The 13,813-nt window shown below is 39.8% G+C and overlaps 1 protein-coding gene across 2 annotated transcripts in view; it reads right to left on the minus strand.

The window, feature by feature from the left end:
- SMOC1 (SPARC related modular calcium binding 1) overlaps positions 1–13,813 on the minus strand; it is a 127,907-nt gene that overhangs the window by 54,202 nt on the left and 59,892 nt on the right. For both annotated transcript variants that reach the window (XM_059474864.1, XM_059474863.1), the window contains exon 5: positions 12,837–12,884. In XM_059474864.1, the coding sequence (XP_059330847.1) occupies positions 12,837–12,884 (48 nt within the window). The remainder of the gene's footprint in view (positions 1–12,836; positions 12,885–13,813) is intronic.

The raw sequence follows: 13,813 nt of genomic DNA on the forward strand, positions 1-13,813 counted from the left end.
AATTATGTGTCACATAAAAGTGACCCTTAATGTCTCATACTTGGAAAGATACAAAGTCCCAGCCCACATTTGAACCTGCATTTCAGAGCTTGCACTATAATAGGTCAAATCAATACAATGTCCAAAACCACCCTCTGCCTCTGGGAAAGTTCAGATCCAGATTCAGATTTGAACTTTGCAGGTTGAACCAAACCCTTAAGGTAATTACCACTTAAAACACCCAACTCCCTTCTGTAAGCTGTGCAAACCTTTCTGGGGAGAAAAACATCTTCCTAGTACTGCAGCATGGAAGACAAGGCAGTTGAAAATTGAGCCATTACACTTCACCATTTTGATGGCAAAACTCCTAGGGATTTTGGTGTCAATGCAGAGATACTACATGTTATTTGAACCAGCAAATAAAGATATAACGATCAGAGAATTAAGCTGAGCTGTTAGTGAACTTTCTTGTCATGTACATTTGCTTCACTACTCGTGAAAAGTTGTTGTTTTAACACACTTACAGAAATGTAGCATTCCAAAGAACATTTTTCTCAAGTGTATGGGCATGCTTCCAAGCAGAAGACAAACTATCTGAAGATTATTGAAGCCATTATTTAAGAGCATTCACCTAATTCAAACTTGAGACTCACCCTCTGCTCTCCCCTTTCTCAAGCTAAAATCCCCAATATAGTGCAATCAACTAATTTAGGAGGACAGGAGGGAGCCAAAAGTTTGTGTGATCTCTCTTTTGTTCTACTGAGTAATAAGTGAGGGATTCAAAACCTCAAAACCTGTGAAATAAGATTTCTTGACTAGCCACCAGTTTCTCTCCAAATTGTAAACAGTAAACCACAGTCTTAACCAATTTTGCAGGCTTGGACTTTTGGACAAGAAGCAGCAGTACCCCACAGGTAGTCTGAGTACAGATGTAACTCAGAATAAGGAACCTGTACATAGTCCTGTTATTTAGAGCCAGAACTCTCAGTTCATTTCTGGGCCAAACTCCAACACAGAGATGATCTTCTCTATAAAAGCAATTTACACATAAGATATGGGATAAAGAAGCATATGATCGGATTTTAGTTTGGTTATCAGAGCATTTCTGAGGTCAAATGCAAGGAAGCTTAAATGGAGAAGACCTGTCAGTGTGCATAGATTTACCTTACTGCAGTTTTCAGAATTCACAGCCAAACTCCTTCCCAAAAGGCAAAAGAGGTCTCTTCAAAAATTTGGAAGTAATAGGAAAAATAAATGCCCAAGGCCAGATTTGAACCTTATCTGTTAAAAAGGTGAAATACGTAATAAAGGTCAGGTTACTTTTGAGACCATCTTCAGTTTAGATCTGCACAAAAAGCTTTCTTTTTGACCAATGTGGAATCAGTGTCAAGCTGTGAAGACATTGTCCCCACTGTGCCCTCCCCCACTTTCAGAGGCTTATTATTCTCACTCTTCTGTAACAATCCCAGCAGCAGTTTTATTCCTTAAGCAAACAGAAATCATCCTGTGACTTAGAAATACATGCTCTTGTCATCAGCTCTGACCTACAGAACCAAGCCTCCAGTTATGTCACTGTCTCAAAGAGTGACAGGTAGGTTGTCAGTGATTTTAATTGTCTTGATTTAAGTAAAAAACCTTAAGTTCACTTCCAGAGTGGCTCAAATTGCCAGGAAAAGCAGAAAAAAAACCAAAGGAAAAAAAAGGACCTGCATATCCATTCAAAGGCTCTTGAGGGAGCTGCTAAGATACAAGTAATTTTCTTAATCTACCATTTCCACTCTATCAGATTCAAGCCCTTCTTCCTTTGAGCTTAGTCCCTCCCTTCCATCATAGTTAAAGTACTGCAATTCTTTGGAAGAAGGGACTATTTCCCTGGTATTGCTGCATTTTTCTACCCAACTGCCATTCTGGCTACTTTACTGAGTTAAAAACCAAAATGTTCTCTTTTTTTTTTTCAATTACTGTATAAGCTATACAACACTTTTACCTTGAAAGATAACCATATTCCCAATCCCATGATTTCAAAATTCATTCTTTTATTTCGTTCATATATCTTCTGAAATAAGCTATGCAGCAGCAGGGACAACACTAAAATCCCTCCTTGGACTAGAGTCCATTAGCCCTACTGAACAGCTTACCTAGAAATGCTACATGTAAGTACCACATATTGACTTGTATGTTTATTTCACAATAATAAAGAAAAATGAATAATTAAGAAGATTTCAGGACATAGCATCTAGCAGCAGACAAGCTATGAGCCCATCCCCACCAGCAATCTAAGAATGTTTAAAACACTCTGGATCAACTGCTTGTTGAGAAAGGAGAAGGAGAACAAAGCTCAGAGTCCCAGCTCAGCTTCCAGGCTCTGCTTCTGTCATCTGGTAAGTTTTCAGACAGGATCTCAGCCTGCCTGTCATTGCAGACTGATGTTTCACAGCTGCTAGCAATGCTCTGCACTGCTAAAGAAATGAATCTCGACCACCATGGAAAGTGGCTCTTCTCCTTATGAACCAGCAGCAATTTCAGTATGTAAAAAATCAGCTAGGACAACACCTGGGAAGGCTATTGGAATGCCTTCAAAACTAGAAACCACATACAGCCTGCAGAAAGAGGCTCCCAATGGGAGCAAAGAATATTTTTCATTCAGCTGTGTACTTAAGCTGTCCTTCAAGAGTCTAATGCCGTCCCCTACTGAGACACATACCTGAGGGGAAATGGAGACACACCTAAAAGAATCAGGGGAAATACATGGTTTCTTGGTATGGTCATAACACATAGCACCAAAAACTACCTATTACCAAAAAACATGACTACTTAATACATTTGCTGAAGAATGATCACATTTTTACCAAGTACCAATAGCAGCTGGCTGTAGGGATGGCAGGCAGTTTCAAAGCAGAGTCTCCAAAGCTCATTTTGACCAGGAGACACCTTCATAAGTCAAATGGCACAGAAAAGCTTTGTGTGGTAAATACAACCCAGCAATTACACAGCTGTAAATCCAGCACTTCCTTTTTTTTTTTTTTCCTACAGAAAAGGATCAAGGTAATGAAGATGAGAGGAAGAACTGAAATAACCTTATTCTTCAGGAAGATTAACAATTGAAGGGAAATAAGCTGTAATAAACACTGAATAAAGAAGAATTAGGCTCTATATCTGTGTAATAAAAACGGCATCCAAATGCATATCAATATAGGCTACAACAAAACTACTTGGAAAAGCTATTGCCAATCCATAGAAGGGATGCTAGGCCATCTTGTTCCAAGAAGGAGTACTGTCTGTATTAATGAACTGAGAAGAGAGAGGTGAGTTAGAGCAGGCAACGTAATACATGGCTGCTCCACAGTCCTGGCACTAAGCTTCACAGGGAAACTGGAGAGAATAGGCAAAACACAGAGAAACAGACTACCAATATTATACAGGCTGCATAAATCACAGTCAGCAAGAGCTGGACTAGTTTGGAGTGTTTGTTGGTGGCTTTTTTTTTTTTAAATCCAAAGCAGAAACACCTCTAAAGTGCCAGCATTACTTACACTGTAGAGTGAGTGATGAGATCAAGAAATCAGCAATAGCTAGCACTGAGAATGTTTACAACTAGATTGAAGGACAGGAAGTAGAGGAAGAGATGCTTAACATTTTTATAGCTTCGTACTTGGTAGAAGAACTCTTTTATATCTCACCCTGTAAACACTAGAAGTATTATAGATACTGCAGAATTTTAAGCTGCAGTATCTTAATTTTGAACCATCTTCCATTTGGCTCACTGCCTTGAGTGCCATTTGAAATAAAACAGTGAGCAAAAAAGTTTCCACACAAAGAAATATTTTGCTTAAGGCACCATATCTCATAGCAAGATTTTTAGCACTTGACATTGCCCCAAACTTTGAGCAAAGTTTGCAAAAAGCTCTATAGCACTGTCAACAGCTGCCTGATCACTGCTGGCAAAAGCAACAACCACCTTATGATTGTTTAGTTTAGCCTCTCTGGTTTTATTCTACCTACAATATATCATTTTTTTTCCCTTTTTTTCCAGGAGCCACTGCTCTGATGTGAAGTATTCTCTGTTTCCATACAGCCCAACAGACACTCCCCTCCTCAACTACCTCCCCTGAAAGGCTGCTCAAAATCCACAATCAACTTCCACCCTTTCATTTCTAGGCTGTGCACGAGCCCAGATAGCTGCAGCTGTAGAAAAGGGAGCACATCTGAAATGCCTAAAGGAACTGTGATTCTGATCAAGTCAAAAAAATTAACAATTGTTATGCAAGCTTTATATACTAAAAACAAGATCCCTAGCTTTGGAAACATTTCTGAAGCTACCTGGTAATATACAGTGAGCTGGGGCAAGGGGCATAGAATGGTGTGGTTGCAGTACCACTCTTTCTTCTTTCTCTCCCCACTATCACTCACATTCCCCTTTACTGCTCTCCTTCTAGCTCTGGTCTCTTCAAGGTAAAGACTCTATAAATTCTCCCACATCTTCAAGGCCTGTAAGTGGGGGGTTGGAGACAGCAGCAGCAAATTTGCCAGATCAATGGCCATTTGAAATTCAGACATATGGCTGAAGCCCTACAGCTGCATGTGTTAATTACCACACGTGTCCCCTGTAAAGCAGTCTGTTAAACACAAAAAGAAAACAGAAGAGAAAAAAAGCCTTTCCAAGGGATTAAGTAAATAGTCTAAATTTTTGACCCTGCTCCCCCAGACACATGCCTGTGTATATGCTGCCTTCCTTTCTCCCAACACCTGCATACTGAGGAAGCACAAGACCCCTGCCACCTCTAGCCATGTGCAGCCAACCTATCTCAGAGTGTGCTTTCCCCCTTCCAGCTCCTCATTTCCAGCCTCTTCTCTCGCCAGCCCCTCTCCCTTTCTCCTTTAGAGGACTCATTCCTGGCTGACAACCAGACTAGCCTTGGGCTTACAATACGCCTTTTCATTTCCTTGCAGGCAAAAAGAATGGATACCTCACTGTTATATCTGTATTGCATGTGTGAAAATGAAGAAAAAGGAGGGGAGGGGGAATATATGTTTTTCCACTGCTCGTTTCCACAGGTTTTTTTCCTCCCTGAATCATTAAAGAGGAGTGTCAGAGCTTTAGTGAGTGAGTACAATTTTGTTCTCTAACTACACAGCCCCAGTTTTTTCACCCCAGAATCTGAGTATTGTCTAAAGGAGGTTTTCTATTTGATTATGACACCAAAGGAACAGTTGTTCTCTGTGAGGGAAGGAATGGAGAACAGAGGGAATCAGATACAGTAACAATACTGCTGGAAGGACCTCCAAAGGAGGTTCCTGCTTCAGAAGGAAATGTGTATGTACAGAATAAAGCATCTCAGTGTACACAGGGTATAAGTGACAACACCTTCTCAACACTGAAATATTTTTATTTTAAAGGTGAAGGTCAATCCTCAAGTTACAGACTGCCAGACATCTACAGATGCATTGTTCAAAATGAACCAGAGACAGCTGATTTTAAGAATCATCTAATTTAATGGCATATTTGTGAGAAGCTGAACAGTTCAGATGAAACCTGTCAAGTCCTTACACAAATTGCTTTGCTGCAGCACCCGAAGGTCCCATCAGAAACTTGAGCACTGAGCTGAGCACAGGAACATGTAATAAAAGACACGGACACTGCCTAGAAAATTCAGTCTGTGGGGAAGACTTCTCCCATCCTTAGCCTTTATCAAAGCATTTTGCAGTACAGCTCCCTTGCAGTCAACATAGAAGAAAAGTCCAGATGAGCACACAGAGGAAAGCTATTATTCCAGATAGATCTGTTGTAAAGAAGCTTTAATTTCCCTAGGTGCCATCCCAGGAACTTAAACAAACATTGGGGTTGTCTCTCCAGCTTCTCCCTACCTTATTTAAGGGCACACATGGTCTGCATGCATTCAAGATTACCCATCACAATTTCATAGTTTATTTCTCTTATAGAGAAACTTTGACAGAGCTCAGGGGGCAAAGGAGTTGAAAGAAAAGTATTTCCAGCCCCTTGACCAAACACCTGCACCACGACAAAACACATTTCCTGGTGCATTACTCTGATTTGAAAGAAAACAACACTAACATTCAGATGTCTAGACTGTATAAAGCATGAGAAGAATAATGTCAACTCTTTAAAAAGAGAAAAGGTTTTGAGCCTACATAAAGTATTTTAACAACAAAACCAAGTGACAGATGCCAAATTTATTCCATTTCTCTGCAAGCTGCAATGATCAGACACCAGAAATCCATGTATAGCACATAAACAGTTAATAATACCTTAACAGATGTTGTTTAATCAATTGCTAGTCTACTTGTTAGATCTACTCACCAGGCTGCTCAATACTATGACTTCATAATTTAAAAACATTTACAGCTGTTCTTAAGACATTACAGACAGGACTTGTCTGTAGATTGCTATAATAACACTTGTAAACTACAATTTTATTAAGTCATATTATATAGACTAAGCTACTGATTGGAACTGCTACTTTTTAGATGAAAGCAGAATTCTTGCATTGTATCAAACAAAATACACTTTAAAACAGAATTTGCCTTCTTTTATACTTGCCAATGAAACTTTCTTCAGTCTCAAATTTGATACATATGTTCTGAGGCCCACAAAAAAAGTCTTGATGAAAATAAACAATTTCAGACAAGGCAGCAATGTGGGGAACCGAAAGAATTGTTTTCAGTTCTACTGTTTATGTAACAAATTTGAAGTTTTACTTCTAGACTTTAGTATTTCAAAAATCTGTTTGCTTCATGTGATATATCTAAGTGCTTTTTAGAACATTGCTCTGCTCTGGAAAAGTTATCCAATATACACGGTATTGTAAAATTACATTCCTCTGTTCTCAAAAAATTGATCACAATTCCCATTTAAAGGCTGGGTTCTTGCTATTTAATAAAATCTGTTATGTTGGCAAACTATACTCTACCATACCTGTGAAATTGACTTGCTTTCTACAGTTACATTTAACTGGAACTTAATAAATAATTTTGTAGATGATACACAGTATAGAGACAGCAATAGGAACCAGGGAGAATTCTGACTATTTACAAGCTGGCAAACCTACTGATTAAGTTAAGAGCATTTTTTACAGAACTATTCTTATAATAGGGAAGCAAACTTCAATTCCATTGCTAAGCTTGCTTGGAAATATAAATATGAGCTAAGCAAAATCTTATGTGCTACAAATTCCATCTACAGAAATTTTGCTCACAGCTCACTTGAGCTATTGCAGGACTGCTTTTTTTTTACACTAACCCCATAACTCCTCAGTCAACTGAGCTTTTATCCTAGTTTCAGAAAAAGCAGCACATATTCATGTTTCTCCCATAGATTCTTTCTTAACTCCCTGATTTTAACAGGGTAGACTGAGAAACTGTCACCATCAATGTGTGGCAGAACAAATCAAGCTTTTGCTCATCTGAAGGACTTGCAGTACTCTTGTAGCACACACATATAGCAAATTGGTTGCTTTCAGGAAGCAGACTTAATACATACGTATAGTACAGTCTGACTTTCCACTGAGCTACACTACACACCCAGCTATATTGACAAGCATCAAATTGTTTGTGCACATTTTCACCACATGTGTATCTTTTACCTATAAAATACCTGAAAAACACATCAGTCCTGGTCTAGGAACATTACACGATGAAGTTAAACAGTTCAGAAAATGATAATTGCATTAAAATTCTCCATCTGGATTTCTAAATTAGTATATATTTTTTATTTAAATATATGCATTAAACATAAGGGATCCAGATGAATTGTTTCGGTAGCTCTGCAGACTTGCTACTTGCTAATGTTCTGCAAGAAATTAAACATAAGATGGTGTTCACCAACTAGAATCATCACTTGACTTCATATTGCCTCGATAAACTTGTATTTACTTCATCTTACTAATGAAAGCCACACAATATTCTTTTGCTGTATTCTCCACTAACTGCTAAAGACACCAAAGCATTTTCTGTGTTCATGAGGCTGGAGACGCAGTTGAAGCTCGATTTGTGTAACAGCACAGTTGTGTTTCAATACACAGCACTGGGTTGAATCCAGAAAGATCTGGAGAAGGTGAAGACCAAAGACCCAGTCTGATGTTTTAGTCACATTTCAATTTGATGGTTTATGTCAAGGTATTGTCTGTCTTCTGTGAGCCATTCAAGCCCCTGTGGAGGCCATGTGCTCTTCTACCTCCAAGCTGAGGGCAGGTGAATTAGGGCCAGCTGCACCTGACTTCTTACCACCAGCAGATAAAGCTTCCAGGACCCCAGCTACAAGCAGCTCCATTTATTTTCATCAGCACAAGCCTCCTTTGCTTGGGTTTGCCTGAGGAGAGTGTTCGCCCTTTACCGCTCAGCCTAATTACTGACTCACACTAATGGCTCATTACTGATTCAAATTGTTCAGTCTCTTGGCTGCATAACTGGGCCATTAGCATTTTCTAGAGGTAAGACTCTTGGAAAAAAGCACGAAAAAAGCCACAGAATGGGCCAACTTGCCCACAATTGCAGCCCAGGATTTTCCTGCCAACAAAGCCTGCCTTTAAACTAATTTCTGACAGTTAAACACACAAAAAGGAACCCAATTCTACATGTTTAATTGGCAGGAATTTCAAGTTGCTCATCTTAGGTTTCTCAGCAGGAATTTCAAGTTGCTCATCTTAAGTTTCTCAAACCATTTCAGTGTTATCTTGTACACTGCAAAACTCACTGAGAAATAACTTTTTGCAGCTCCATACAAGAGTCATGTCTACACATAAGATAGTAAGTGTACAACAAGCTCAGCCTGGGCTTTGCTTTCTGCAGGTCCATCAGAGCTTACATCTCACCAACAACTGTTCAGGCAATTGCAGATGCTATTGTCAGCTTTTGCAATAGGGAAACAAGACAAGTCAAAACAGGCCTGGAACGTTTTGCACTGCAAAAGACTTTATAAAAAAAAAAAAGGGAGTTCATACTACTCAAGACTCTTCATGACTGACACTGAAAGGTACGCCTGCCCAAATTTACCCTGCAGTTGCATCACTTTTAAATCCCAGATTACTGGGATCCATCCTTTCCCACTTCCTTCATTTAGTTGGTTTGAAAATGGTATCATACAGTGTCCAGAACTGTAAACTACCATTAATGAACCAGTATCCCCACTTCAATATATTTCCTCTTCACTCACTTTTAATTCACTGTTTCCAGTTTTAGAAGGAAGACCAGGTGAATTTACAGAGATAAGCAGTTACATGGCTGTTTTTTACATCCCTCTGATTCCTAACCAGACTACGTTTAAAACCTTCTTGGTGACTGTAAAGGCACTACTCCTGATTGCAACATGCTGAATCCGAGCTAAAGCCCCAACACTTTCCAGATAAAGAAAAGAAAACTTTATTTTGTTCCATGTTTACTTCTTTTGTCTCAAAGTATGGCACAATGTCCCTGTGGCTGGAAAGGAATGCTCTGCATTCTTTAGGCAGGAAGAAATCCAGTAAGGTTGGCTCCAAGGATGCATTTCACTGCTTTTTAAAACATTAACAACATCCTAGAGGGAGAGACTGGGGAGATCCAGACCTCTAGAGGACAGCATGCATTTTCCTAGTGTCTCAGGACCATCAAACTAAGCAGCAACTGGAGCAAATTAATGCAAGAAGTTCCTTATGGGAAAGGACAGTACAAAGAGCAAAAGCAGGTTCTGGATATCCTAATCTCACTGAAGAGCAATTACATTTCTTGGGAACTTGTTCTTTGCTTATGGGAAAAATTCAGCACTAAAAGGATATGGGTAAGTGTCTGAGCCGCAAAGTCACACAGCAAGCATGCCCTGGAGGGCCTGGGTTTCCATTCCACCTCATGCAAACATACCTCCATCTCCCCAGGCCCAGGTCTGCTCTGCCTTCCAGCAACTGAACACTTCTCAGAACAAATCAATATGGCCTATTTTAAAGTTTTAGGTTTGGTGCCAATTTAATTTTATTTAAATTACCTTATGGGGCAAATTGTATGACTAACTGGCATTGCATCACACAGCAATAGCAGCAATGTAAATATGGATAACCAGAGCACGGAATTTTGAAAGAAGAAGTATCTCTTGCCAGCATGCTTGCTTGTTCTCTGCAGAAAGCTCCACAGAACCACTTTCTGGAACATGCCAAGTCACATGAACATGAAGCCATTTTGTTTTCTTCTCATCAGTAATGAGAGAGCCTGTGAGTGGAATCATGTGTTACCTCGTATCTTCTGGTACTCGAACATACCTACTGAGCCCCAGAAATTGGAGCTTAACACGAAGGAAAAGAGGGGAAAAGATCTGGAGAAAGATTTATTACCAGTAACCAGCCTTTTTCTCCTTCCAACATTAATTTGCTTCTTCTAAAGGCGAGCTAGTATGCTAGTAAAGTCTTCATTTATTACCCAGCAGCATAAGCCTACCCATCCACACTGTTTCTAAGGCAGAGCAGCTTCCACCCTTTTGCCCTGAAGACTTGAAAGGCACGAAGTTTATTAGCTCATATTTTACATTCCTGTATGAATGAGAAAAAAGAAATCACTTTTGAAAGTCTTAGCTATTCTTTGTCTTCCTCAGAGTACCTATTCTGAGCCAGATATGCTCTTTGACTACAAGATCCTCACTCAGGGATGGAGAGAGGGAGGAGTCTGCTGTGCAATGGGAAAATTCCAAAAGCTCCCAAATCAGATGGCAGTTGCCCAAAGAGGTATCAGAAGTTTCCAGGCTGTGCCTCTACAATAGAAGAGTCATCACTGACCCAGTTCCTGCTGGACCTCTCTTCCTCCTGCCCTTTTTGTCACCTTTCAAAAGGCAATCTTTGTATCAAGTGTCTGAACACTCAGCTAGAACAAATGGTTATGTTCATGCTGGCTTGCCATCAGAGAAGCCAGACCTGCAGCAACCACCTTGCTTCAAGAAAGCCAGGCTGTTCTTGATTCCAGCTTCCTTCCAAAAGGACTCGATACTGGAACTTTGAATCAGGGTAACTTAAGGCAAGGAAAAAAAAACTGATAAGAAGGACGAATTCATTTTTAGATTAGTCATTTTCACCACAAGATGAAAAAGTAATGCTATGTCCATCAAACTTTAAACCAAATTATTACAGCTTCTAACAGCCCTCTTGATTTTAAAAGGCCCATTAAATAGCTTTTCATAAGTATTTTTCTAACATGATGGAATAGGGCCAGACTTGCTTATGTGTGGGTTTCTAGCAGATATGAACAGATTCAGAACTGCAGGAGACAGAAAGTTTACAAGACTGCTTGAAGCATTCTGGCCCAAAGGGAAACGTTTCCCCTTTGACAGCTACTGCACGTTTCTGCAGCCACATGACCAAGCATACCATCATTGAAACAGGATGCCACAGGCAGCACCAAGGAGAATCAATTTATATTACAAATTTTAAATTAGTTCATACCATTTACAGTTTTCTTTTTGCTTGTTCCAACCCTTGAGTTAATAAAGGGAGTGTGGAAGAAAAAAACAAGTTCAGATGTTTTCCCATTTTGCTCCTGTTTCTCATGAAATCCAATGTCAGCTGCTTTCAATTCTAGACCAGGACTACCCAGGTAAAAAGTCTACAAATAACTCCAAAATAATGCAGATTTCAAGAGCTATTTGATTTGCTTGTACTTCAGGCTAGACTGGCAATGATTGCATTAACAGAATTATAACCATGTGTTCAGGTGCCAATTACACATTAATGCATAATTACATGTTTAAAGAGACATATCCTTACCTAAAATAAGAAACAGGCTTCAGTATTCAGTCTCAGCTAAGTAGTTTTCCTTGCATATTTCTTCTCCTTACCTTAAGCTATTATATACAAGCAATAGGCTGCAGAGCAGATATGCTCAAAATACATCTCTACTCTGAACAGAGCAATCAAATCCCCATTAAGTGCTTTCAGACCTGATTGACATTCCCAGCATGGAAGGTGTCCCTGTCAGTGTTTTCCTTCATTCTGAAGTGTCAGGAATAACTGGTTTAGAGAGTTAGCACTAAAAATCCTGCTTTGCTTATCAAAAGAGGAACTTGTCCCAGGACAGAGCATTCATCCTCATCAGCAGAAGTGAGGATGCATTCAGCACAGTTTTCCTGGAGTACAGACACAAACTCAAAACTTGACTCTCCACTGGGGCTAGAGGGGAAAAAGGCTGAAAATTAGGGTGTGAAAAAGGCCTAAAGACATATTTGAGTGCTCCTCAATGTATACCTCAGTGGTGAACCCTCCCAAAGCTATTGCAGCGAATGCAAACCAGAGGACACAGGGAAGAGCTCTGAATATTCACAACGGAAGAACAATGACCCATCTAATGCTTTGCTCAGGAAGGGCAAGGGCTGAAGATAGGAGTGTAAAGAAGAAAAATCAGTGCCTGCGAGGTGTCCAAGCACTGCTAAGGTTTAAACCAGCACTGCTCCAGCTGGCCAGAGGGTTTTATGCACTGTTAAAAATCCCCAACTTTCAATGCATACAAAGCCACAGCCATGACATTGGCACTCCTGTTTCCCAGAATACAGATCATACTGACAGCCTTCCTAATCTCTAGGGATTTTACTGAGCAATGCTCAATATGTGACTTCAAGGTGAGCAAGCAGAACTTATTCTGGACCAGCCATTCCTTCAGGAAGCTCAGCTTTCTTGTACTTTAACTCAACTGAGAAGCACAGAGCAGAGAACACCCTTTTCTACTCCACAGGGAGCAGAACAGTCATCTTACTCCTCCTCCTGAAGGGGAGCTCTAGTGGCACATCCACCCTTGTACCCTGGAGCTGGTTAGGAACCCATGTTCTGAGCTACCTTAAGGGACTTGGCTAGGCAGCTGCTGTTACAAAAGTTGGTGAAGCACAGGACTCCACTCACCTTTCCTTCCCGAATTACCCTGGCTTGATGGTTTATCAGTTACAGAACCTAGAGGGGAGAAAGAAAAAGAAGAAAAGACACCCATTTAGATGCTGTACGGTCACACAAAGTATATGACGTCTCAATAATACAGTCTATATCTCAACCCATAAAGCATCTATTTAACTTGTCAACAGTTCTATTTAAGACTCAGAGAGCCTGTGGCTTCAACCAAATTGAAAAGTATAAGGAAGTTTTATGCATTAAGACATTAAATTGGGATAAGGGTAAACAAGAAATCTTTAGTAGCTGGATCTAGTGATTTGAAAGACCTCAACAGAGCATCATGCTAGTAAGAAACCTGGAATAAATCCAAGGGCAAGAATGAAAGATCAGTAAGAGTCACTTTCATTTGCAAATGTCAGGAAGAACAAATCAAAAGCAGATGGGGAGAGTGTGCAGGGAATGCAAGCACAGTATTCCAGAGGAAAGGGATTAAGTGGGACAATTTTCAGAAAATGGATTTCAACCAACCCCAGAACATCCCCAGCTGTTTGAAATGGGACACTGAATAAGATCCAGCATGTACTTGAACAGAACACATCTCGGGTTGTTGACTTTAACTTGGATCTTTACATAGTATGTATGATTCTCTGCTTGGTACTGCACTCTACTTTAGTGCTTCATCACAGTTTTCTACAAAAACTTGACCAGGTAATAAAAGCTAGTCAAATAAATCCATTACCAATGTGTATAAAAATCTGACAAGCATTTTTTTAATAGCTTTATTCACAGGAAACTGATTCTTCTATGTACCATTACTGAACAATTCTAATGATTACTGAACATTCAGGAAACATGGATCAAAAGTCAGCTTTAAAGAAGGTATCTCTGACAGCCCCAAGAATCTGATCAAGACAACCTCTGAAGGTAAACTATTGCCTGGACACTTTCACTTGCAGATCAGTTCATCACAGATCTACTGCTGAATTACAAGT

This window comes from Ammospiza nelsoni, chromosome 6 (genome assembly GCF_027579445.1).
Source record: "Ammospiza nelsoni isolate bAmmNel1 chromosome 6, bAmmNel1.pri, whole genome shotgun sequence".
Classification (NCBI taxonomy): Eukaryota; Metazoa; Chordata; class Aves; order Passeriformes; family Passerellidae; genus Ammospiza; species Ammospiza nelsoni.